Source organism: Amblyomma mixtum, chromosome 1 (genome assembly GCF_055824585.1).
Source record: "Amblyomma mixtum isolate Tamu chromosome 1, ASM5582458v1, whole genome shotgun sequence".
Lineage (NCBI taxonomy): Eukaryota > Metazoa > Arthropoda > Arachnida > Ixodida > Ixodidae > Amblyomma > Amblyomma mixtum.
The window spans coordinates 206,299,444-206,326,148 of record NC_143012.1 but is presented as its reverse complement, the minus strand read 5'-3'; the positions used below and the strand labels follow the sequence as shown (position 1 = coordinate 206,326,148).

At 46.1% G+C, this 26,705-nt stretch overlaps 1 protein-coding gene across 1 annotated transcript; it reads right to left on the bottom strand.

Moving 5' to 3' along the window:
* Window positions 1-2,916: 2,916 nt before the first annotated feature.
* Window positions 2,917-25,386, bottom strand: LOC149370652 (cytochrome P450 3A8-like). Its single transcript, XM_089562587.1, has 14 exons — window positions 25,035-25,386; window positions 20,723-20,819; window positions 20,357-20,409; window positions 19,826-19,922; window positions 16,484-16,600; window positions 15,488-15,576; window positions 14,952-15,097; window positions 13,458-13,573; window positions 13,232-13,376; window positions 12,077-12,237; window positions 7,530-7,621; window positions 6,741-6,884; window positions 6,448-6,610; window positions 2,917-3,438 (listed from the first exon to the last, which is right to left on the bottom strand). The coding sequence occupies exons 1-14, from the start codon at window positions 25,100-25,102 to the stop codon at window positions 3,361-3,363; spliced, it is 1,566 nt and encodes a 521-aa protein (XP_089418713.1). The 5' UTR covers window positions 25,103-25,386; the 3' UTR covers window positions 2,917-3,360.
* Window positions 25,387-26,705: the final 1,319 nt, after the last annotated feature.

Genomic DNA, 26,705 nt, shown 5'->3' with positions numbered 1-26,705 from the left:
TCTACCGCTGAGCTACGGCGACGGCTGTCAAATCTTCTGCTTTCGGGGGTATTTATGTTTACAAATAACCTGAACTTGGGAGTGTTCACCAGCGCCACCCACGTTCTTAAGCGGCGGACGTAGCACGTCCTGAGTTACCGCTGATGTGACGTAGAACGTCATCGAACGGCGAGGGTGGAAGCTGTGTGAGAACCCTCTTATTATTCCTAAGGCATCAAGGCTGCCAGAACCGAGGCCCTCGTTAAGCAATTAAGCAGACAAGGAAAGGGGAATGAGGGGCTCGTTATAAATATGACAGAAGCCAACAGCCACAGAAACCAAGGGGCACAGGGGATTTTTTTAGTTTATTTATTTATTTTGTGGTGTTGATCAATTTATAATATAACTGAATATGTCATCGCTTAAAGCTAATTGATTAGAAAAGTTGTCACGCAGGCGGAGACCCGCGCCGAGTAACGGCAGCCTCGTAGACGACGTAGGCCCTCGTCGGGGCGCGCGAGCGCCCAACTGCAGGCACAAATAAAGTTTGCTCCAATCCAATCCAATGTCACGCAGGGACACACGATCTCGCCAATGCTATTCAGCGCCTGAGGAGATGAGCTGTAAATCATGACCATTGAGTTAGGCAGGCAGAGCAATGCAGTAGGAGTTAAAATTAACATGCAGAAAACCAAAATAATGTTCAGCAGTCTCGCAAGGGAACAGCAGTTCCCAATGGGTAGCGAGGTGCTGGAAGTGGTAAGGGAATACGTCTACCTAGGGCAGGTAGTGGCCGCTGATCCAGATCATGAGAGGGAAATAACTTTAAGGATAATAATAGGGTGGCGCCCATATGGCAGGTTCTCTCAGATCATGAATGCAGTTTACCAATATCCCTCAGGAGGAAAGTATACAACAGCTGCATCTTACCTTTACTCACCTATGGGGCAGAAACGTGGAGACTAATAAATAGGGTGCAGCTTAATTTATTAGGACAACGCAGCGAGCTATGGAGAGAAAAATGGCAGGTGCAACGTTAAGAGACCGGAGGAGGGCAGGTCCTAGTCGAAATCAGGAGAAAGAAATGGGCTTGGGCAGGGCATGCAAGGCGAAGACAAGATAACCGCTGGTCCTTAAGGGTAACGGAGTGGATTCCAAGAGAAGGTAAACGTAGCAGGGGACGGCAGAAAGTTAGGTGGGCAGATGAGATTAAGAAGTTTGCGGGGATACGGTGGCCGCAGCTGGCAAAGGACAGGGTTAGCTGGAGAGACATAGGAGAAGCCTTTGCCCTGCGGTGGGCGTGGTCAGGCTGGCGATGATAATGACTGGTGAGGTTTGTGAGACCCAAGTCGCTCATTCCGAACATCCGGTAGGGCTCCCTTAAGGCTCACAGTGGAAAAGCGGGAAGTGCATTAAATTTGGCAACGGTGAGCAGTTCGCTCTCAATCCGTTGGGAAGGTTGCCACCTGGCAAAATGAGCACGTTGTGATGACGTCACAAGGTTACGTTACCTCTCTAGACCAATCAGGAAATTGCATGACAGAGAAGGAGGAATTTTTATGTGATACGACAACCTAAATGATATCGCATTAAAAAAAAATTTGCTGTGGCTTAGCTTGGTTAAGCCCGGTAATTGCGAAAGCAATATCCGTATACCTACGCCATGGTACAGCTGGTAGTGTAGCTGGTGGTGGTGCTTGTGGTTAGACTTGTGGTGATGCATCGGTTATACAATCCAATCCAATGTAATGTAATGTAATCTAATCTAATATAATATAATCTAATGCAATCTAATGTAATCTGATATAATAAAATCCAATCTAATCAAATCAAATCCAATCAAATCCAACCAATCCAATCCGATCCGATCAAATCAAATCCAATCTAATCTAATTCAATGTAATCTAAGGCCGCCGGTGGTGGCACCGCCACTACTCGCAGACGGCGCGAAATGGTCGCCCAGCTCTTCGGCGTGACGTCACACAGAGGTCATGTGAAAGGTCATTTCATGTGCACCGCCGTCGCACGGCAAAGGCTTGAAAGTGCAAGTAGTAAAGCTTTCGCTTTAAAAGCACCTTTGACTGGGGCCTTGCACGTCCTGATTTTGCACACTGCTCGCTCAAGATGTCAGGTTAAGAAACAACACCCGTAAAAGAAAAGCTTCTCAAAACATTTCCTTTACCATTGGTCCGATAGGGATAGAGGTTTTTACTGTCGCGCTAGTTTTTTTTTTTTTTTTTTTGATTCTGACTTTCGAGTAACCATATTTCTTCAGCGCTTCACGGTTCCTTCTATCTGGAGGAAATGTTTTATCGTTATTCAAAGGTGTTTTTGTCCGAAGTCTGAATTTCAGGTTACAATTACGCCTAATGAATTTCTGGTGGCAGCCGCATAACGTCCCTTACAAGCTGTAGGAGGCATCATTCCCTTTAAATACGACTCCCGGAAAGGCCTCCCGTCTTTTTAGTTTATAGGAGTCTGAGGTGTGGCAGGGGTATAGGAGCGACGGCGTACGTTACGCTCATGCGTACTATACGTGCGCTGAAGCCGTTTCTGCAGCAAGACAAATCGGTAGCGTGCGTATATTGCCAACGCCAGTAGTAAGAGGTAACTTTAAGAGGGAATACAACTGTTTATTTCATTTTAAGGCGAAACCCTTTAATGCCTCATCGTTGTCGACAGAAGGCTGGCTACAGAAGGTTGTCAGCAGAGGTGTCACGCTTTTCGGTTGGTCGAAATGGTTATGACGTCAGAGTGCGCCGCGGATCCGAAGTAATAAGGTCACCAATGGAAATAAAAAAATTATGAAAAAATACAAATGTAAATAACAAAGGTTAGAAAATAAAAATAAATAAAATTAAATACAAATTAAAAACACAAAAAATAGAAAATGAAAAATAAAAAGCAAATAAAAAACTAAAGATATAAAAATAGAAAAATTCAAAATGAATAAGAAACCAACAAAAATATAAAAAAGAAAAAAGGAAAAAACATGAAATCAAAGCCAAACAGTGCGCCAGGAAAGGCTTTCGCCTTGCAGCACTTTAGAGAGCCACAGTGCCCCCTGAATTTTTTAATTAATAGGTAGTGATGTGACCTTTCACTTTAGCTGAGAGATAACTTGCGTGGCAAAAGCAAAAGTCATTATTCCGAATCTGCCTGGGCCGTGCCGATTGTTTGAACAAATACCAGCAGCGATAATTTTCACGACTTTAATGCAGCAATTGAAGCATCTGTGCAAATGCGAACTTTGTCCAAGAAGTTCTCCACTGGTGACGGGTGCATCTTGTTCTTCCTGGAATGGATTCAAGTGTTCGTGGAGAAGTCATTTCGCGCTTGTTAAGCGCAAATTATATCACCCTCGAAGAGCTGTCCTCTTTCTCACTCCCGCCTCCTGATTCCCAGTGTGATATTTTTGGCACTGAGGAAGCTCCAGCCGCTGTTGAACTGAAGTGGCACCTGCAAGATAGAAACACGGCAAATGTATACTTTCCTGAAATACACCACTTTTTATCAGCCGGATATTGCAGCCATCAGAAATTGATGGCGAAAAATTATGGTGAAAAATCTGGCTGGCGAACTCCACCAATAAGTTGAAGTGACGCTGAGGTCAACTTTTTAGAAATTTTGTTCTTAGTAAAAATGGAATTCTGTGGCTCTTCTTTGATACGCTGAATTTTCTTGCGGTTGCAAAACACGCGTTTATTGTTGACAAAAATTGCATATAATATTTTTACAGATTCATTCAAACTTACAACGTCTATGCGAAAAAATCACTCCGTAATAATCATCTTAAAGTAACTGTTTTGCAGCCGTGCCATTGGAATCAGTGGCCAAAAAAATTTGGTGAGGTTCAACGTGGCTCGAACCTATGCGAGCGAAAGCTCTGTTAAGCATGGTCTCTACTGTCTCAAATCATGTCAAGGTCAAAGATCAAGGTCAGGTACACAATGGCCATAATCATAAGATCACGTGGTCACACTACCATAGCTTTTGCACCAAGCAGTTCAGTTCGGTTTGACCTTGTGAGGAATGAAGGTCATTGTCGATGTGGTGCTCACTGCCTCAAATCAAATGTCAAGATCAAAGGTCAAGGTCAGTTACCCAATGGTCATAGTCGTATACGATCACGCGGTCACACTACCGTAGCTCGGGTTATACACGACGCAGTCAAGTTCGGGTTCACCTTGTGAGGCATTGAAGGTCATTGTCGATTTGGTGCCCACTGCCTCAAATCAAATGTCAAGATCAAAGGTCAAGATCAGGTACACAATGGTCACAGTCATAAGATCACGTGAACACACTACCGTAGCTTGTGCCGTACACCATGCAGTTAAGTTCGGGTTCACCTTGTGAGTCATTGAAGGTCATTGTAGACGTCGTGCCCACTGCCTCAAATCAAACGTCAAAATCACAGGTCAAGGTCAGGTACCCAATGGTCACATTCATATGATCACGTGGTCACACTTCCAGAGCTAAGGCCATACACCACGCAGTTCGGTACGACCTTGTGAGGCATTGCAGGTCATTGTCGACGTGGTGCCCACTGCCTCAAATCAAATGTCAAGATCATAGGTCAAGGTCAGCTACCCAATGGTCACATTCATATGATCACGTGGTCACCCTACCAGAGCTAAGGCCATACACCACGCAGTTCGGTACGACCTTGTGAGGCATTGCAGGTCATTGTCGACGTGGTGCCCACTGCCTCAAATCAAATGTCAAGATCATAGGTCAAGGTCAGCTACCCAATGGTCACATTCATATGATCACGTGGTCACACTACCAGAGCTAAGGCCATACACCACGCAGTTCGGTACGACCTTGTGAGGCATTGCAGGTCATTGTCGACGTGGTGCCCACTGCCTCAAATCAAATGTCAAGATCATAGGTCAAGGTCAGCTACCCAATGGTCACATTCATATGATCACGTGGTCACACTACCAGAGCTAAGGCCATACACCACGCAGTTCGGTACGACCTTGTGAGGCATTGCAGGTCATTGTCGACGTGGTGCCCACTGCCTCAAATCAAATGTCAAGATCATAGGTCAAGGTCAGCTACCCAATGGTCACATTCATATGATCACGTGGTCACACTACCAGAGCTAAGGCCATACACCACGCAGTTCGGTACGACCTTGTGAGGCATTGCAGGTCATTGTCGACGTGGTGCCCACTGCCTCAAATCAAATGTCAAGATCATAGGTCAAGGTCAGCTACCCAATGGTCACATTCATATGATCACGTGGTCACACTACCAGAGCTAAGGCCATACACCACGCAGTTCGGTACGACCTTGTGAGGCATTGCAGGTCATTGTCGACGTGGTGCCCACTGCCTCAAATCAAATGTCAAGATCATAGGTCAAGGTCAGCTACCCAATGGTCACATTCATATGATCACGTGGTCACACTACCAGAGCTAAGGCCATACACCACGCAGTTCGGTACGACCTTGTGAGGCATTGCAGGTCATTGTCGACGTGGTGCCCACTGCCTCAAATCAAATGTCAAGATCATAGGTCAAGGTCAGCTACCCAATGGTCACATTCATATGATCACGTGGTCACACTACCAGAGCAAGGCCATACACCACGCAGTTCGGTACGACCTTGTGAGGCATTGCAGGTCATTGTCGACGTGGTGTCCACTGCCTCAAATCAAATGTCAAGATCACAGGTCAAGGTCAGCTACCCAATGGTCACATTCATATGATCACGTGGTCACACTACTATAGTTTGGGCCGTACCACCATGCAGTTAAGTTCAGTTTGACCTTGTGAGGCATTGAAGGTAATTGTCTCATCCACATCGAAATCGGAAGATTTATCCCGAGGAGTAGAGCTCTCGCTCTAAAACCATCCACCCGCCACAGCATACTTGCTGTGAAGTAATATCCTCTCCACTTCGCTCAGAAGGAGCGGCGTCCAGTCGAAGAAACGCCTCGTTCTTCCAGGAAAATTCCTCGCCGCTTGCCCAATGGCGAAAAATTCCCCGGCGGGAGGGTGACAGAGCGCTAAACTGTCGATGTTACGTACGTGTGCGCGCTTTGAGCCCAATTAAGAGCGGTCACATACATCGGTTCTGCGACGCAGTGAATTAGAGCTGCGCTTTGAATGCCTAAGACAGCAAGCTCGAATCCCCTTGTTCAAGATATTTTTAATATACATTATCTTCATTTTTCGCACCAACAATAACCAGTACAGACATCTGCCAGCTCCACTGGGTGCCTGTTACCTTTTAGGTTGTATGTGGAGGCGCTTCTGGGCCAAAATCGCCGTTTAAGGACCTGTCAGTGGAGCCGGTAGATGAAACCAGAAATTGGGGTACTGTATCGTTGAGAGAACGGAGTTACACGTACAGGAAAGATTTATTTGGAGATCAAGTAATGGGAAATAAATGTGTCCTCCAACAGACCTAACCAGGATGACGATGATGATGCCGATGACAATGATGACCTACTCTTACCTTGGTCTTCTGAGTTCGAACCACCTTGACGCTGCGGACTGTGTGAAGCAAGCAAAGCTTGACGGATTGCAGGGCGAAACGCATTCCAATGCAGTTGCGCGGCCCAGCCCCGAATGGCAGGTAGGTATACGGCTGGATGGAAGCCAAGTTTTCTTCGCTGAACCTGAGTAAAATACATTAAATTCTTCACTTCTAAATTTTTGCACATTGTCCGAGTAAAGAGCAAACCGAGTGGGCAGTCATTGCGAAACAACCAACAGAGCAGTCCAAGGATGTAAATGTTATCGGCTTACCTTTCAGGGTCGAATTTGTGTGGATCAGGAAAGTATTGTGGGTCGTGGTGCAAGGAGTAGATTGGAACCACAACCAATTGTCCTTTCTTCACTTTAACACCCGTATCGCCGAGAACATAGTCGTCGCACGCTGTGCGCTCAATTCTGTGAAGAAAAAACCCCGTATATTGGAGTTTGTAATCATCACTTTATAAGCAACTGAAGGGTGTTCCTCTATTTTTGTTATTTTCTGGTCTTCTACCTCACAAGGTAGACCTTAATGTATTTGTTAGTCTTCCGTTTTATCAAATTCTGACACCCGTACTCCCATTACTCAGCGTCACATGCTCTCAGACTGTCAGCAAATTCGAGCAGTCAGCCGGAGGCTCGGACCATGTAATCCATGCATCGGGACCAAATGCTATGAACCTTGAACCTCTGTGTTGTTGTTGTTGTTGTTGTTGTTGTTAGTGGCTATTTATTAATAAAATTGAAGGAAAATATGTTGCTAGCCGCGGCATCTGCCATCGAAACCTGAAGCACCTGAGCTGCGGCCAGCGGGAATAAAAGGAGAGATAGAGAGGAGAGAAAGAGGGGAAGATAGGGGGGAGTAGTAGTAAGAATGGTTAAGGGTAGAGCGGCATTCTAACACCAAAAGAGTTGCTTTTTCGTCGCACAATTAATCTTTCACATACGGGAGACTATATAAAAGTAAATCCTGGGAGCTTTTGGTGCTGCATGAGTAAGAATTAATTAACAGCACTTAAAGCATGCGAAGTGTTAAATGTAAAAATCGACGGAAAACCTTACCGCGTCGCAGGCGGGTACATGCGAAGGGACTCCGAGACAACGCAGTGCAAGTACTTCAGCTTCGTGATCACATCCAGGCTGGGATGCTCTCCCTAGACGTTGAAAAAGGGAAAAAAGAGGACACCAGTTTTTCAGCTGTGACCGGCCTGATTATCTTGTCGCTCATTTTGCTTTTGAGGGTTACGAAGAAATTTGTGAAGCAAACGTTTACTGCAATATTTTTTGCCTTTGGTCTGCAGATAGGCAGCGGGAATATCGATTTCATTCAATACAATATGCTACGACAGAAAGCTGCCTGCTTACCACTGAGAAATAGGTAGGCTACTGTCGAGTGTGGTTGGAATTTGTAATATACGTTTTTCATGTTAAAATAGTAAGTTTTTCTCAGTTCTAACCATTCAATTCTAAACAGAGAAAACAAGTTCTCGCCTCTTTTTGTTCACATAGCTTTTGTTCTGTCGTATTACTAGCACCATCTGCGGGGCTAAGACTAAAAACATTCGACGGCCAGTCAGTACACCTCGAAGCCGCTCACTATAAACGACGACGTCTTTTTTTGCGAATGATTCGTATCGCCAAATTAAGTGGGACCATAGACGGTGTTGCTTGTTTGGAATAAAGCACCATAACAATCAAATACAAGATAACAAATGTTTTACCTTCAGTGGATAATATTGCATGCAAAGACAAACCGAATCCCAGATGCCTTAGGTTGCTCCTTTTTGGAGTGTCACATCGGTACCTAAACAGAAAAAGATCCCTTTTCAAACCGCAGATATTCACGAATCTGTACACTGATGGACTCGTTGGAACGTTGCTAAAGCATTAATAACGATGATCAGTGTGTCCTAGCGTGTTCTGTAAAGTATATTTCGATGTTATTAAATAAACTGTTAACAACACAACACCACCATGGTCAGGTATCAAAAACCTGAAAGCGAAGCCAAATAGTGAGACCATCGAGATGAAGAACAAGTTATGTAAGTGCAGAGTTTCTTCAACCGGATAGAGTGGTGTCAGTGAACCAGATTTCAGGTGGCAAAGTTGAATGGATACTGCCTGGTTCACGTCTTTCTCGTTCACTGAGCATGCAGTTTTCCTGGTTTCTTAATGCTATGATAAAAATTTCCATTGTAGGCATTCATTCCTTGTTTCAACAAACTTACGTTGTAAGTGCTGTTGAGGTCAGTCGCTTATTTTCTTATCTAGGCCCAAAATGGCAGCCCAGATATTTTATCCTGCTTTCAATACAGAATGAAGAGATTTCAAAACTCTCACAGAACTTCAGCCAGTTATCTAGTAACAACTAACTTGCATGACAGGGTTCGCTTTATGCATATTCATGCTTTTTCCTTTAAAAGGGCATGCGATTATTTTCTCCCACTCGGTTCTCATTAGGGCTTGCATGACAGAGTTCGCTTTATGCATATTCATGCCTTTTCCTTTGTCACAAAATTCGGCGCATTTTAGAAACAAACTAAGAAATACCGCCGCGCGCACGGCGTCTCGCCGGCCAGAGCCCAACGGGAGAGAGGGAAAGCCCCCGCCGAGCGCGTGCCTCTCTCTCTACCGCCACGGCGTGCGCCGAAGGAATGAGTCATCCACGCCGATCTCTCTAGAACGTGCGAGTCGTTTCTTCTGTTAACGGGGGGAAGAGGGGGAAGCCTTGCGTGCGCTAAGACATGTCCCCCTCCTCTGCACTCGGACGTCGGCTACGCCGCCACGACGGCGCCACGCTAGAACACGCCGGAACCTTCGCGAAACGGCTCCTGACTTTAACCAATGAGGACGCGCGGCCGGCGAGAGAAAGGAAGGGAGACAGCACGGGAGATGCTAAGCGTATGTGCGCGCCTACTTTGGCGCGTAGAACAAACAGACGTGAGAGCGAGCCTATAAAAGAAGGACGCTGACAGCTATCAGTCAGTCCGGACCGCCGTTTAAGCTTCATCGAAGCGCGCCCGTTCGACTAGAGCACTGCACGGGCCTCAATCTGAGGCCCAAGCCCGGCCCGGGCCCGAGACCTGAAGCCCGAGCCCGGCCCAGGCCCGTGGCTTCAAGCCCGGGCCCAGCCCTGGCCCACTAAATTATCGCTCTAGCGAGCCCGGCCCGGCCCGTGAATCTCGAAGTGAAGCCCAGCCCGGGCCCGGCCCGGCCCATTTCACAGTAACGTTCGAGGTATACTGCTCAATCTGAGCAAGTAGACTGCTACTAGACCGATAAGAAACTGGCCGACAAAGGTTCTGAAACCACAGTTTGGCTTGCAGAAAATTTGTTCTTTTTAACCCAGAAGGAAGTGATTAAGAGCAGTGCTCGCCAGGCCCGTCTTTTGGACAGTGATCTCGTGTAGCTGTGCACAGATAAACTAGGAAGTTCCGAGAGCCAAATAAAAAGGGCTGCATACACGTGTAATGGGCTCCTTTGCATCCCACCATGATTTGAATCAGTTATATTTTGCCGCCCGCGAAGTACAAACATTAAAGGTGCCTAGCAAGTAGTGAGATGACATTTTTTTTAGTGAACGCGATCTCACAGGTTGAACTCATAGCCGAAGTGGTCGCCTTTCAGCAGAAATGAAAAGGTAAAAGGCTTGAGTATTTCACGGTGTGTGTTTGAAGACTATAAGCGTCCTAAACTAATATGTTTTTTCCCGAATGCATTTCTAATAGTGTATAGGTATGTTTTGGGATGACGAACGATCAATGGCCAATTCAGACCGGCTGAATTTTAGTCTTACTGATGGAGCAGAAGATAACGCGCGAACCACGTGATAACTTACAGGGAAAACACTTGTCATGGCAACCAGGCCGAAGAAGGGAGGCGGGATAGCATAGATGTGGTTATGGCATGAGATTTACAAACTCTCGCGAGCTTTTTGTGGCTATTTTATTTACGAGACGTTCCGGTGAGCTGATCAAAAAGAAAACCAAACGCTCTTTAGTTTGTGAATTTTCTCACATGAGAAAAATATAGCTATAAAATAAAAGCTAAGTTTTTGGGGCTTAAGGGCCCAAGGGGAGTCAGGCTGTGAGAGACACGGAAGCAGATGGCTCCGGATCATTTAGACCACCTGGGTTTCTTCAACGAGCAATGATAGTACAATATACATGGCTGTCATGCTTGCCGCCTAAAGAGAAGTGCGGCCGCCGAGGCTAGGAGCAAACCCCGGTTCCCCGGCTCAGTAATCAAGCGCCTTGACCCCTAAGCCACCGCGGCGTGGAAATAACGAAATAAATAAGTCAGTGAAAAAAGCTTAGATTTTTCTCAGCGCGTACTGTAACTCATATCTAATCCGTCTAGCAGCTCCAGTGCCGCAGTTGTGTACTTCACTCTGCAATTGTGAATGAACAGTCGGACCCCAGCCGTTTCTGTACGGACCCAAGCCCGGCTCGGGTCCGAAGCTTTAAGCCCGAGCCCGGCCCGGGCCCGCAACATCAGGCCCGGCCCAGGCCCGGCAAAACAAACCGTGTCGCGGCCCGGCCCGGCCCGCGGGCCGGGCCGGGCCCGGGCTTTCGGGCCGGCCCGAGCCCGTGCAGTGCACTACGTTCGACTCCCGGGAAAACACCACTCGGCCAGCATCGGACCAACGAGGCAACGGTCGCCAGTCTACGGGACGGCATCGTCATGGACTCTGGTCGTCGGACTGCCGCAGTGCCCGGTGAACAAATTGTGTTTTGTTTGTTTACCTCTCTCTCCTGTTTTAGTGCACTTTAGGTGTAATATTTCCTTTGAATTGTATTCTCTCTCGAGTTTAACTTTGCACGAGTTGCATTGTGTTGCTAATCACTTTGTCTTTGTACTAGTGTTTCTGAAACCCTCTGTATCGTCTCAATTGCTGTATAAACTTTGTTTTGTTTTGTGAACCTTTGGCTCCGACCCATTCTCTGGTTTGCGACCAGCGAAAGCTGGGCACCGAACGCCCAAAAACCTCTTTTCACTTGGTGGCTGGTCTCCGCTGAGCTTGCCACGCTGAGTCGAGGGCATCTCCTTTGAGTCCGAGACCGCTACCCCCACACGCTCTAAGGGTGTCTGGGACCTTCCCACGTAAAAGTGCGCGAAGTCTGGGTGACATCCTTCAAAAGTGCATGCGATTATTTTCTGCCACTCGGTTCTCATTAGGACTTGCATGACAAAGGTCGTTTTAAGCATATTCATGCTTTTTGCTTTAAAAGTGCATGCGACTATTTTCTGTCGCTAATTGGTTCTCATTAGGAATAAGTCCAATCAAGAATTTAAAGTGCGATTGTTTTTTTTTTTTCACGTTACATTTCTGCATACTGCAGCAGCACGTGCATCCTAATTCCAGACACTTCAGGTCACAGCGCTTGCTGTCGAAGCGTTTTGTCGAGCGCTTACAGCAATCCTGATCCTGTTAACATTCGGATGAGTGAGAGCAGTGGCTCTCCTTCCTCTCGTAATGTATTCAACCTGTATGGTGTGCCGTAACTGCCCCAATACACGCTTCAAAAGCAAACCGTGTGGCTTGAGGACTTGCAGTCACAGCTCTATTTGTTCCGGCGAAGAAGCCCGGCACAGAAGGGACGACGTACGTGGATCCTGAAGCACTCGTCCGCTTCTTCCCTCAGCTTTTCCTGCACTTCGGGGTGGAGCGCAAGCAGGTAGAGGGTGTACGCAATCACGGAGGAAGTCGTCTCCTGGCCGACCAGGAAGAACAGCACGCACTGAGCCATCGCTTCCTCCTCCGTCAACGCTGAAAAACGCACCCCCGACAACATTAATGACATGGGAGAGAGCTGGATGCCTTTGCAGCGCACTGACCCTCCCCTAAAAAAAATTTTTAGACAGTCTATAGACTGTCCGTAGAGTTCTGTCTATAAAGTCAATAGACTCTATAGACAAGTCATCGAAAATAGTCTATAGGCAATACAAATGCTATAGACAGCCCATAGACAATCTAAAGATTTATGGCCATACACTTTTAGTTGATTTTTGTCTATAGACTATGAATAGACAAAAAGAAATATCTATCGGAAGGCAATAGAGTCTATAAGGAGTCTATAGACTGCTTATAGACCATTTTTATAAGGGCTGACTTAGATTTACGAGCTCAAGACCTGGCCAAATGTCTCTGCGGGCAACGCTGATGCATAGAGCATTTCATAGGCGTTATGCTCAGTAGTTCATTCAACACCAGACGGTGATTATAATACCATTTTCTTTATTTTTGCATTCTGTGGATGGTTAGCGGCGGGAGAAATTTTTTGGGTCCCGCTGTAGGAGCAATCAGTCGAGATAATGCGTTCCCGTCGATCCCGGTAAGGAATTAAGGTGTTTGGCTGCTTCTGCTCCATGTGCCAAGACTATCAGATACGGAGGTAATAAGATAAGGCCGAGAGAAAGTGTTTCTTGAGCAGTTTTTTTTTTTTCCTTGGGATTGAGATGAAAAGAAAAACACTAGATCGGATAGCTCAAAAATAGAATTGCACATGCGATATCGCGCTTCCTATTAAAAGCCCTACGACTGTGAATTATCAGTGCGCATATGAAAGAACTTTAAGAGCAACGCATGCCCTCTTTATTTTTTTAAATTTGGTGGTACCGAGATACTGAACGCATAGTTTTCAGCGTTGTGCCCTAACAGTGTACTAATTACATTTATTATAAATGCTTGGTGCCCTGATCGGCTCCTTCGAGAAGTAAGAGCTGGCGCACATCGTCAAAAAATGAAACAACCGAACTCATACACTTGTTTGATGAGAAGGAGGTGTCCGGTTTCTCTTCGGAACCGAGATTGAAGAGCCGATTATCGCGTTCAGAGGCATTTTCAGCCACATTTGAAAGTCGTCCTTCCTGGGCATCCATCATTAGTTGCAGGAAGTCTTCGTGGCGCTAGGAGAGAACAGGCGTAAGCTATCAGTCAACAGAAGACCCGTTTGAAACCCCCTTACCCTCCTGCCGGTAAACACCTACGGATTGCTCATCTTGTCGACGCTTGATAACGCCCTGGCAGAGGCGTCTGAAGTAGAGAAAGAGCTCGGCGTTGAGCGGTCGAATCTTGAGCTTTTCTGCGACGGACGGAAGCAATACTGGAAAGAAAAAAACACAGAAGTGACTTAGCCAGAAATCTGAAATTCGCATCTAGGCTAGATTTGTGCGTGCACGTGCGCGTGCGGGCGACATGCATCCGCTGTGGCGGCTGCTCGTACCGCAATTTTATAGCCTCGGTATTCACTTGCCTGCTTCTCCTTACAAAATAAACATTATCAGGCCTCGAGCCGCCGCGGTGGCTCAGTGGTTATGGCGCTTGGTTGCTGGCCCGAAATTAAGACGCAGGTTGGATCCCGGCCGCGGCTGTCGAATTTCGATGGAGGAAGCCCGTGTGCTGTGCGATGTCAGTGCACGTTAAAAACCCCAGGCGGTCGAAACTTCGGGAGCCCATTTCTACGGCGTCCCTGATAGCTTGACTTGATTCGTTTTTTAGGACGTTAAACCCGTATAAACCATATACCATTATCAGGACTCGCGCTCTCGTAATGCGCTGTTATGGAACCAGCTATTGTTCATTTCGAGATCGTGATGCCCCCGGGATTGCCGCGGAATACCCGCCGTTCTTGGTCGGTTCAGTTTCTTCGTCGTAGGGCATTTCAATTAGACAGAAGAAAGTACTGTAGACGGGCTAGTATTTCCTAGCATGGAATCTAGTGGAGCCATCCTGGGACCCTCCAAACTGCGTGCATATCTTCTTGTCAGCCTGTCATTCCGCTAGATTTTCTACGCGATTGCCTCGTCTTATTTTTTATTTCGATGAACTTGACTGCGACGGCGGCGCCGTGGGCAGATTTTTCGTGACCGAATTATGCTAAAGTCTTATTCGAAAGAGCATGCGTAGAGTGCGCGTGCCCAGCCGGCGTCCGGTAGACCGGTATACGACTACGCTAATACGTCTCCGGTATGCTAAATCTCCCTGTTACTCGTTCAGCTACCTGAATGTAACCTAAGTACCTTACAGAGCTGAAATAGATAGCTTCCTTAATTTAATTTTATTCGGCTGTGCACTCCTTTCCACCTAGGCCATTGTTTATGACCTGGAAGAATTAGCAGAAGCATGTGGACTGCCTGCGTGAGATGGCATTAAATGATACTGGGACACCATAGCGATTAAGCCAGGAGTGCTTCTTCTCACATATTGTCACCACATAACATGCAGAATGTACAATAGAACCCTCATTCGCATTATAAGACCGATGCAGGAAGGCTGAGACTAATTTCTCTCAGGACTTCAACGCAAGGCAGCTATTTCGGAGCTCAATTATCAAGTTTAAATTGTTTCGACTCCAGAATTCGGGAGCACTGTAACTCCGCCGAGCTTAAGAATACAGCATCGCATACAGAGTGCTGAGTAATTAGGACCTAAAACACTAATTAGCACGAAAGGTAAAGCGATGGTCAACGTGCGCAACTTACAGAAGAGAATAAGCTGCGGTGTGAGGGGTGCATTGAAGACCTCCTTTGATCTGGTGACGAACTCATTCGTCTGGTCCGAGTGGGAGTCCAGCCGAGTGGCAAAGGCGCACCGCGCGATGACGTCCAGGGAGTAGTTTCCGAAGAACCTGCGCAGCAGAAACGGGCACCATTTCAGAGGTACAAGGCGCAACGCCTTGAGAAGCCACTCTGACAAATCGCCAGTGCAACTGAATGCCATATGCTTGGTAAGCACTTCAATAAACCCCATTTTTATGTCTTGCTCCTTTTAGGCGCCATCAGACCCAAGCTAAGAAACGTTAACTCATAGCACCAAAGGTAGAAACTAGAAAGACGGAAATATTTCGCCAAACAACTGCGAGACAGAGCCGTACCCTTTATAATAGTAAGAGTAGCATAATAGTAAGAGAGTATCAGTCTGTACATGTTTTACGCATCCACGGAAAACGCGCTGTGAGGGACCAACCTGTCCTTATATGTTCACCTCAAAAAATAACTTATGGGCAATGGGCACTTACTGCTTAACGTCAATGTCCCCTTCTTTTGAGGCTGCCTTCTTCAGGTGTTCCGCAGTTATGACAGCGCAGTCTTCAATCAGTGAATTCATCTGCGTTTGTGAGTCCGAACATGATATAAGCATATCAATTTGGACTCATTGGTTGCTCATCGAGAGACAAGCAATGTAAATCCTCAGGAAAACAGGGAACCGATACACACACTACTTAGCTTACTTCTAACACTGATTTTTGATGATGACTGAGTGCTTGACAATATATGTGCGTGTGCGTGTGTGTGTGCGTGTGTAAAAGAGAATGAGGGGCTCTTTATAGTACATTTTTAAGAGAAGCCAACAGCCACAGAAACCATGGAATACAGGGGATTTTATTTATATTTATTTACTTTGGGGTGTTGATCAATGGAGAATATTACTGAATATGTTAGCGCTTAAGGATAATTGATTAGAAAAGCAGAAGAAAAAACAACCACATGCCGCCGGTGGGATCCGAACTCACGACCTCCGAATTACGCGTCCGGGGTTCTACCAACTGAGCTACGGCGACGGCTGTCAGATTTCCTGCTTACGGGGGTATTTATGTTTTACAAGTGACCTAACCTTGAGAGTGTTCATCAGCGCCACCCACGTTCGTAAGCGGCGGACGTAGTACGTCCTGAGTTACCGCCGGTGTAACGTGGAACGTCATCGAACGGCGAGGGTTGAAGCTGGGCGAGAACCCTGTTTAGGCTTCCTATGGCATCAAGGCTGCCAGAACCGAGGCCCTCGCTAAGCAATTAAGCAGACAAGGGAAGGGGAATGAGGGGCTCGTTATAGTACATTTTTAAGAGAAGCCAACAGCCACCCTTGTTCCATGGTTTCTGTGGCTGTATGTACAACAATTTTCGAAACTAAAATTGAGCTACATTTTCGGCTCATTTCGGACGCTGATATAGAAATTTACTTTGTTACGAACTTCTCGAGTTTTTACAGCCTAAACAAACAGAGACAGCTGCCGCACCTTTCGTAGCCTTCCAGTCGAAAATGCCGGACTCACAGCCGGACGAATCTTCCGCCATTTCTCCACAGGAGCCGAGCTCATCACATTGTCCAGCAAAGGTTCATTGACCGTGAATATCTGTGAAAGGCAGAAATGGAAGGACAGAGCATTAGGATACGGTACTCCTCGCGTCATAGAAACAAACTATTCGGAATGATTGCACGGGCACCCCTGTTCTGCTCTGCGGTCCACTCGCACGACACAAAGTAGCAACACACTGCCATGTCCAGCGTTTTTGAGCAAAATTTGGAATATTCAAAAACTGTAAGGTACTGTTAAGGAAAAATTGTAGTTAATGGTCCATTGTCTAGATGCGCGGCAAAATCTTTCTTTTAAAGTTTTTCCATCATTCGCGTCGTTAGTTAAGACTGGCATAGAAAACCGATGGGGGACGTTTTTGACGATAGCAAGAACGTTAAAAAAAATTCAGGGGGCACTTTGGCTCTCTAAAGTGCTGCAAGGTGAAAGCGTTTCCTGGCGCACTGTTTGTTTCTATTTACTTTTTATTTTTCTTATTTTGTTGTTTTTTTAATTGTTTGCTCCTTTTCTTATTTTTATTGTTTTTATCTTAATTTTATTATCTTATTTTTATTGTTTTTATTTTATTTTAGTTTATTTTCTTATTTTTATTTTTTATTTTTCCTTTTCTTGACTTTATACCTTCTATTTTATTTATGAAACCCATGCATTCACTAGATGCGCCTTTATTCATGCTCGAACCTTGAGCCTTCGTGGCGGAGTGGTAGCGTCTCCGCTTCAAATGCCAAAGGCCCTGGTTAGATTCTCACCCTCGGCGCAGTTTATTTTTAAGCAGTGACGCCGAAAGGCGGACAAATCTGCCGACGCGTCTGTCGACACGGCTGAAGAGAGCGTCTGCTAACGACAGTATGAGGCATTAAAGGCTTTCGCCTTAATAGCAAACTAATTCAAGCTTGCTGAGGGGACGATCAGGAGATATAATGATTGTTATAGTAAAATCTTAAGACACAAAAAAAATTGTCTTCATAAACTAATTCCCGTTCTAAAATGGATTTGTCCAGAGTTGCTGGGTATGTGTTCTGTTGCTGCTGGTTTCGTGGATTCCATGTTGGTGCACATAGTCCAGCATCTCATGGATGTCGCCACAGCCAAGGCACACTCCAAAAGCCATTGCAGTGCGTCAATTGCTCCTCCCAGTAAACAGAGGGGATAGGCATGGCTAGGACATCCAAAACTTCCAAGCATCGTCAGACCTTGCAGAGAAATATGCGGCAATCACTTCGATGCAGGCACCGTGGTGTTCCGGAGGAAGGATTTATTATGTGTGTAGGAAAGGCGAATGGGAAAAGTGTTGTTTTGGAGGTGTGCCTGAGAGTTGCCTTTCGATGTGTGCCGTACGGTGTGGTGTCAAGCTACCTTCTGGCAGCTTTTATCCAAGCCGCCGCAATCATGTGCAGAGTGCTGGAAAATAGAGTTTTTAATACTGCTATTAAAAAGTCATTGGGAACGTTAAGACACACAAAGGAGGCAATGGGGACCACCGCACAAATGAGACGTAATGCTATCCTAGCAGAAATTAAGGACAGAAAAGAACTTCGGCAGGATTTCAACATCCATAAAAATTAGCTGGTGGTCTGTCAGGCGAGCGAGACCAACGCAAGAGAAGCGTACTTTTGGATCGCAAAGGGTCGGGTGTGGGAAGAAATTCAAGAATTTGCTCGGATATGAAGGTCGCGGCTGGTGCTGAAGAGTACCAATTGGAGAACAGTCGGCTAAGTGTTTGTCCTGCAATGGACTTAAGCTAACTGCTGCTCATGGTGATGATTACGATACTTCCTGATAGGTCATTTCTATTTTTTTTATTGCGAAGCAATACTACTTTCACTTTCAGCTCCTCGCGTGGCGAGGCCGCGGTAGCTACCATTGACCTTGAGCGGCGCGCCTAGCGGTGTGACGTCACAGCTGCAAGAGCAGGGCTCCAACTTGTGCCGTCGCGAGGCGAGGCCGCGCGTGGTGGCTGCTGCCCAACTCCTGCGCCCGCCGCGCGCGGCGCGGATTGGATTGGTTTAGATAAGATTATATTAGATTGGATTGGATTGGATTGGATTGGATTGTATAACCGATGCATCATCACAAGCACCACCACCAGCTACACTACCAGCTGAACCATGGCGTAGCTACGGATATTGCTTTCGCAATTACAGGGCTTAAACGAGCTAAGCCACAGCCATTTTATTCTTTCTCTCAGTCGCAACAACATCAAAAACAAAATATAAAAAAATTAACGAAGACGCTTTGAGTCGTCGCGCAGCGACGGCCGGTAGCCACGCGTGACCTGTAGACGCGGCGCACTGCGTTCCAAGACGCTTTCAGTCGTCGCGCAGCGGCGGCCGGTAGCCACGCGTGACCTGTAGACGCGGCGTACTGCGTTCCTTCAGTTAGAGGCCCTTCGCAACCTACCAGGCTTAACCAAAGCTAAGCCCCCCGCCAATTTTTTTATTTACAAAATACTGCGGACACTGTGTCCGAGCAGGGTGGGCGAACAAGTCAACCAATCCATAAAAAACGCAACACTTCAAAAAAAGAACAACACAGTATAGCAATAATTGATTAAAACTCATGAGACAATGGTTTAATTAGCTGATTCCAATCTGTTATTGTGCATGGAAAGAACGAAAACTTGTAAGTGTCCGTTCCAGCGAATATAAGGGTTAGAGAACTGGGATGGTGTTGACGGGTTTGTCTGGTTGGTGCCGGCGTTAAGTATGATGAGGGATCCAAACCAAGTTTGTTATGTAATAAGAGAGAAATAAAATCTAACCTAAGCTTTCTTCACCGATGTTCACGTAGTTCAATTTTATTAATCTCCATTAAAGTGGTTGGGGAGTCAGTCCTTGCATATTTATTAAAAATAAACCTGACAGCTCTTCTCTATCTTCTTTCCCGATTTTTTGCGTTAGATTTAGTATACGGGTCCCACACCATGCATGCATATTCGAATGTAGGTCTAGTTATTGAAGAATAACAAAGTAGCTTAATGTTAGAAGGGGCATTTTTTAGTTTAGTTTTAGTTTGGTGTGTAACAGTATCCTTTTAATGCAATTACCAGTCTGTAAAGCAGCGCACATATGTTTCATCTGCAGAAAGCGTTTAGTTAATAACGGGTACGAAGTTTCAATTAAAAATAAAGTATAGAAATGGCTACCGGGAGCCGTGTTTCCTAGTAAAGGCTCACTTATTTTATTCATTTATTTATCGACAGATAATGTTGGCTCGTTTGACTTCAAGCAGGAGTGGGCATGAATAAAACTGAAAAACGCATACCCTTCGATCTGGCAGAGAGGGGAAATCCTTGACCGTGACCAGCTTCACCAGTTCTGGCTCGGCGACAAACAAGACTAAATGGCCGGTTTCGTATGATCTGCGCGCGATGGAAAAGAAATGCAAGAAAAAAATGAATGACACGAATGACAGTAAATGGCCTGATCACTATTACCAAACACATCACCGAACAAGTAATCGAGTTGGTACTGAATAGAAGAAATTGCGGCATCATATTTTGTATTTTTCCAACGCTTGTTTGCTTCTTTATTTTCTTCGCTTTTCATCTGCAAGGGGCAGTGCATTGTACGAGTCTTATCTTATGCCACCTTGAAGTTTTGAATGAATCCGGCAAGGCAGCTTGATTGATTTTGGTGATGCTTAGACCATCCAGTATTAAATATCATCGCGCATGCTTGAGGTACAGGGGTGAGGAATAATATGAATTGCGTTATTCATCAATTTTTTTCACATTGCTGGTGCTCTTTGGAATTTCAAGAGTATTTTGTAAATTCACGGGATGCTCTAGCTTACCCAAAAATCTTGCCGTACTTCTTATAGCGTGCGTCATCGAGCAGGTGAGTCGGCTGAAAATGCATTGAAAGTGCATTGGATTCGGTTCTCCAAACATAGAAACGCCATAGCCTGGCATAAATCAAAATACTGGCAAAAAAAGAAAGTGCCGAACTGCCTTCAGACGCCAGTTCTAACATAATGTGGTGGCCTTCAACGCACACAAACACCTGCATGAGCTTCACGCAGGCGAGGTTTTACTATATTCAGTGTACAATAACTGGAGTCACGCTGCCGTTAATGGAAGCGCAATCATTTTTGAGTAAGTCGTGAAAAAAACAAGAAAACTCTAGAACACAAGAGCGCATATGCGCGAACTATACTTACTTTGACGAAAATCTTTAAAGTCGGGCCAAGCATGAGACGAAATGGCTCGTAGGGAACGTTTTGATTTTTCCAGTAGTTGCGACTCCCAGAAGTATACCTGTAAAGATTGAACACGTGAAGCGCAAAGGATGTCAGTTTAGAGAACTGCAATCAGCTGTGTTTACTGTCAAGGAGAAAAGAAGAGTTAAAAAATAAAGCGCAAATTTTTTGGCGTTAGAAAAGCATAGTAATCCTGAGTGTAGGCTGGCGTCCCCGCAGTCCAATCTGTATTTCATTCCTGTGCCGCAGCAGCTGTCTAGCAGAGACGTACGAATGTTTTTTTTTTTTTTTTTAATGCGGATCACCACTTCACTAGGAATCCTGAAAAAGGCGATACTTTAGTGAAGCCCCTCAGATACCAGAAGAAATAATAAACATTCCTGCACCTGAATTTCGAACCCGTGGAGGCGCGAACAGGTCGGCTTCGCTGCCCACTGCACGAATTCACTATGCTATCGCTGCCATTTTTTTTTCTTTATTGCATGGAAATCAAACCTGCTCATCTACCAAATGCTTTATGTACACGCATACTATTGCGCGATGCAGACACACATTCCCATGTCTTCGTACACTGCACTCCATCAGCACATCAAAATTGCGGGAGATACACACATGCGTCAAGAATCGGCAGCCATTCAGGCCGCAACCGATCACGTCTCGTGTTAAACTGCCACTTTCTCACTCTTGCATTGAATGTCGTCGCCATCATGAGCCTCTACCTGTACCCAAAAAGCACTCTTAGCCTCCTACCCCACAAAATCCGGTGGTGGACGTGAAGCCTCTGAGAGAGTCACGAAAGGAAAGGAAACGCGCATAACTGGCTCCCTGGGTCAGTGGGCACGTCATTCGTGCTTTGAGTTACGTGGCGGTGGTGACAGAGGCACTACAGGCTGCATGCGTTGGCAGAAACTAGCTGAAGCAAAACGCGTTGGCGTTAGCACTGTAGCAGAAACGCGGTTCTTCAGCAATAGCCCACCGGTGTTCTTTGGGTAAAATGGCAGTGGCAATGAAAAAGTTATACTCAGTTGATTTAATTAGAGGAGACGAGTAACGTGGTTGAGATTTCAAAACGACCGTGGCAAGCCTGGTGTGACTCAGTCTGCTCCGCCTTCGCAGCAACAACAGATGGCGATGGTGTCCACCCGTAAGAACCTGCTTTCGCGGAATATTTCGCGCTTAGCAATCCTAAATCGCCATCAACCTTTTTTTTTTCATCCACCTGAAACCCTGTGGCACGCCCCACTTTCAGGTAAATAAAATGAATAAAATGCACCAGCAGGAAAAAAAAGATGCCCAGGCTGAGCTTGGTTAAGCCAAGAATGCGTTGCATATTGCGCGGTCTTTTTGCGCAAGGTATTGTTTGGCGGCACTCGATTTTCTCAGCAGCTTTTCCTCCGTGACGTATGGATCGATGGATAGGAGCGCCCCCTTTGAAACGGGGCGGTGGCAACCGCCACCATGCTCAGCCGTTCTTTTTTTTTCTTGTTTTTGTTTTTCTCTTTTTTTTTTGTTTACTGTACGTGTTTGCAATTCTCACCAAGAATCGCCATCATCTTTACCTACGGTTTTTCCTCCGGCTGTCGTGACGTCACGTCACGTGGTTTGGTGGCTGCCCGGCCGCGCCCAAGGGCTGAACTGAGTGATTGCAATATGCTACGCATAAAATATATTCTTCGACTCAGTCGTAAGCACTAGTGGCTTTAAATTAATGCTGCGGTGTCCACCTATTATCCCAACGTAAGTGTTTCGAGAGAGACACCTTCCATACACCTCAAGCTTTGTAAGCTCTTACGGGGCTCTTACGTTATGGGAGATTTCCTGGCATGCATACCATATCAATAGAGCAGGTATTGTTTAGTGTTATAAGAAGCACAACGAGGTATGAAATATTTTACTTTGACGGCATATGGCTCCAAACGTTTGGCACGCAATTCGACCTCAATGATTCTTCGGCGTCGGGAAAATTACTGCACTAATAATACCACCCATTCGCGAACAGGAAAAGTCTCATTTTCGTAGAAATAGTAATTTTTTTTTCTTCTGAGAACACTATGCAGTGCAGAGGAGAAAAAAAAAGAATATTTCCATACGAAATTAAAACTTGTTTGATTTTCACGAAAGAAATAACAGGACGGTTACGAGTGAGTAACGCAAACATTTTTCAGCGTTAGCTGTCGCACGTGAAGAGAATAATTTCTTGCTCTTGTTTACTTTCTATCGCTGCGGACGCCAACGTCAATGATGCCGCAATCCCCGGGTGAGAGCTGAAGTAGCTCATGCTGTAGTACAGGGTGTCGACGCAAAGGGTAGCCTTATATTCATACTTAAATGACCACTGTGCACAAGTTCGTGAAACGCACCACTCAAGTCAGAATAACTGCATTATAGAAACAAAAGCACAAACAACAAACACATTTCCGGGAAACGCGAGGAGCACCGCTGCATGTCAGAAAATAAAAAATAAAAAACATTGAGAGAACAGTCCTGGGCGACTGAAAACACTGCTCAGTTTTCTCGTTGAAGCGTGTAAACAGGGATTGTAATTGCGATCTAGTGGCAATCTAATAATTCCAGACTCTTACAGTGACATTAGCTGACAGGATATTCCAATAAAAACTAGCGTCTGCAGAAAACCTATATTGTATAGGAATAAATAGGAGTTAGAAAATTCAGACGGGAGCGATCCACTTGTGAACGAGTAGACAGAGGTATTCGCTAAAACGCACTGCTATCATCCAGAACTTAACATACACTGAATAAACCGTGCTAAAGCAGCTATTTGAGCAAGCTGGCAAGCATTTATTTTAAAGGACCAGCGCGCAACGACGACACACAAAGAGAGCGCATACAACAAAGCCCTGAACGCTTTGTTGTCATCATCATCATCGGCCTGACTACGCCCACTGCAGGTCAGAGGCCTCTCCCATGCCCCATGTCTTCAGAGTTAGGAGGGGTTTCCTTCTATACATTTCTTTTTTCTGTGCGAATGGGAGCAACAGTTTTATCGCTACTGGATTTCTGTTTCTGTTGGTACCCGATTCACTGCGTTCTGGTGTTATTATTACTTGCTTTTTGTACACACCTCTTATTTCTTGATGAAAGGACTAATTACCTCCGAAGAAAGACCGCAACATCTGCTTTATTGTCGTTTTACTAAAAAAATAAAGCACCTTGAATTTGTTCCTTTTTAAATGTAAACTACTTAAATAATGAAGCGATGGTCAAATGTTTAGGGGAATCCCCCAAGGTGGAGTAGATTTGTAATAAGGGAGTAATTACTCACTGACATCCACCCGAGCGCAATTCGAGTTATTGATCAATTCGCTCTCGCCCTACCATAAGCTTGCCGTCCCGGTTAGCTCAGTTGGTAGAGCGACTGCTCCGCTGAAGCGGTGAACCCGGGTTCGAACCTCGGACCAGGACGAATTTTTCTTTAACTACGAAGTTTCCGAGAAAGCTATATAGTTTTCTTTTGTAGCCGTTGGCTGCGCTCGGGTGGATGTCAATGAGTAATTACTTCTTTATTATAATTAAGCGATGTAGGCGTTAAACGCTGATTGCAGATCAACGGTTGCACAGTGACACAGCCCATGCATTGCCAACATTCGGCTTTGTCGGAGGTGGCGCACTCTCCTCTGTGAGCAAACTAGCCACCTGTTGAATGTCCTTTGCCATTTAAAAGTGCTCGATGTGACCGGACTTCGTCGCTCTAGCTCCGGTAACACGCATCGCATCTAGATGGAAGGCAGGAAGCACGGACTTCCTCTTGTTACTTTTGGAGGAGCATCGCGTTAGCCGTTAGGCAACATACTGAGTGTGTCAGGGAAGCTGGCCGTTAAAATTTAGAACAGGTTCTTTCTGGCATAACGATGGTTTTTACGCGTAGTAGCAACAGCGATGACTGACGTCGGAAAAATGGGAATCATGGTAAGAAGTAAGCAAGAAATATCCTGTAACTATTAAAGCTAGGGGCTTGGCTGTAACTGAAGAATCGTTGTTGGCCGTTAGTAATAATCGCGTCAGAATCCGGAATTTCGAACACGGAATCATGATCGGTATTTTGACGCAATCTGAATTTCCGCCGTCCAGGTGAGCCAAACAAAATAACGGGGATGTGGAGCGCACGGAGCCACACCCGCCAGCACGCACCACGTGACCTTCTCTGTTTCACTCGCGACGGAGAGATGGAGCTGCGAGCAGCCGCAAGTAAACATGAGGGCTTTGCAGCAAACAGCGCATCCCGGATGGGACACAGCCACAGAACAGTACTCACAGGTACAGTAGGACGCAGACTGTCACCGCGAGGATGACCCATTCCGGCAATCCAAGGATGAACACCATAGTGGATGTACCTATCCTGAAGCCCGAGCGACCACTGTCAAGGGATGTTCCTGATGCCTTGTACGGAGCATAAATCTTGGGCTTCAGATACAAGCGCACTTCATCCAGTTAGCGGGCACACTCGATACACGGCTTCGGCTCAAAGTTAAGCCGTCGCAGTTTATCGGCCATTGCTCGAGCTCCGCCCCCGTGACATTGATCGCGCTGTGCTCGCTGTGGAACTGAAGGGCCTCGGCAGCAGCGTCGGCCGCAGACGGCACGTGACCTTATGCGTACTCTACGCGCGTCGTCGTGGGGCTGAGAGAGAAGCAAGGGAGTCCGCAATGAAAGAAAGGCGAAGAAGCGATCAGAGGGCTGCCAAGGTCGTTCCCGGCCTACACACACTAGACGACACGTGCGCGATATTTCTGCGCAACTGGATGGGACACCCGCCGCATACCACATCTGGGAATGCGGTCAAACCGGGACTATCTCTAGAATACGACGACCGCATCTGCCATAATAGCGTGATGATGAATGTCATATTATACAACGGACTCATCACAGCAAATCTGGAGGAATTTTGGGATCACTTGCCATCATCCGCCTTCCTACGCGTGAGGTAGCATACCGGGCAATCTCTAGTTAACCTCTCTGACTCTCTCTGTGTCGAAGCACTGCCAACAGTCGCCCAGTGTTGGGTGGTGTCTTATTTTCATTCTTAATCTGTCGCTTTCTAAGGAAAAATCTTTCACTCATCTTGAAAACTGCTGAAGGGTTTCTGGAATGATTTATACGTCGTTTCGCAAAAGTCATTTGCTTATCTGAACACGATTCCAAGGTAAATACAAACGTCAACATGTCGCTTGCCCACTGAAGTGCGATGGAGATGGTATTTTTACAACTTAACGGGAAGGTAGGGAGGCCAGATTGGGGCATTGACTGTAACTCGTCATTTGAGCAACTTTGCTCAACTTTGAGCAACTTTGGCTATGACAACACTCGAAGTATGAATTTTTCGAGCTGCTCGAGTATGAGAAGCTTGCTGCGGTGCTTCGGGGTGCCGACGTCATGAACCAACACCGCATGAACGTTCCGACGTAGAGTGGGACCGTGCGGTGGTCCAGGGACCCAAGGCGGGTCTAAACACACTTGCCATGATGAAGTTTTTCTCTCTCTCTCTCGAAGTATGAATTGATCGTGTTGGCGTTGAGATCGTAATATCGCACAGAACATACCACGACACGCTCCCCCCACTCAAGTTATAATGCCCCTGACAGTAGCAGAGGGTACATTTGCAAAAGAGGTGGTTTATGGTTTGTGGTTTATGGGGTTTAACGTCCCAAAGCGACTAAGGCTATGAGAGACGCCGTAGTGAAGGGCTCTGGAAATTTCGACCACCTGGTGTTCTTTAAAGTGCACTGACATCGCACAGTACACGGGCCTCTAGAATTTCGCCTCCATAGAAATTCAACCGCCGCGGCTGGCATCCAACCCACGTCTTTGCAAACGAATAATAGCGGTTTTACTCTGTTAGCATGGTTAAGAAATGCAGCGCGATAAAAATAAGAACAAATGAAGAAGTGGACTGGGGCAGGCGCTGACTACCAACACATTTATTTAG

Coding starts and splice junctions, on each gene's coding strand:
- LOC149370652 (XM_089562587.1), bottom strand. CDS start 25,102: ATGGTGTTCATCCTTGGATTGCCGGAATGGGTCATCCTCGCGGTGACA. Junction 20,820..25,034: donor GTCTGCGTCCTACTGTACCT/GTGAGTACTGTT, acceptor CAATCTTTACAG/GTATACTTCTGGGAGTCGCA. Junction 15,577..16,483: donor CGACTGGAAGGCTACGAAAG/GTGCGGCAGCTG, acceptor TCACAAACGCAG/ATGAATTCACTGATTGAAGA.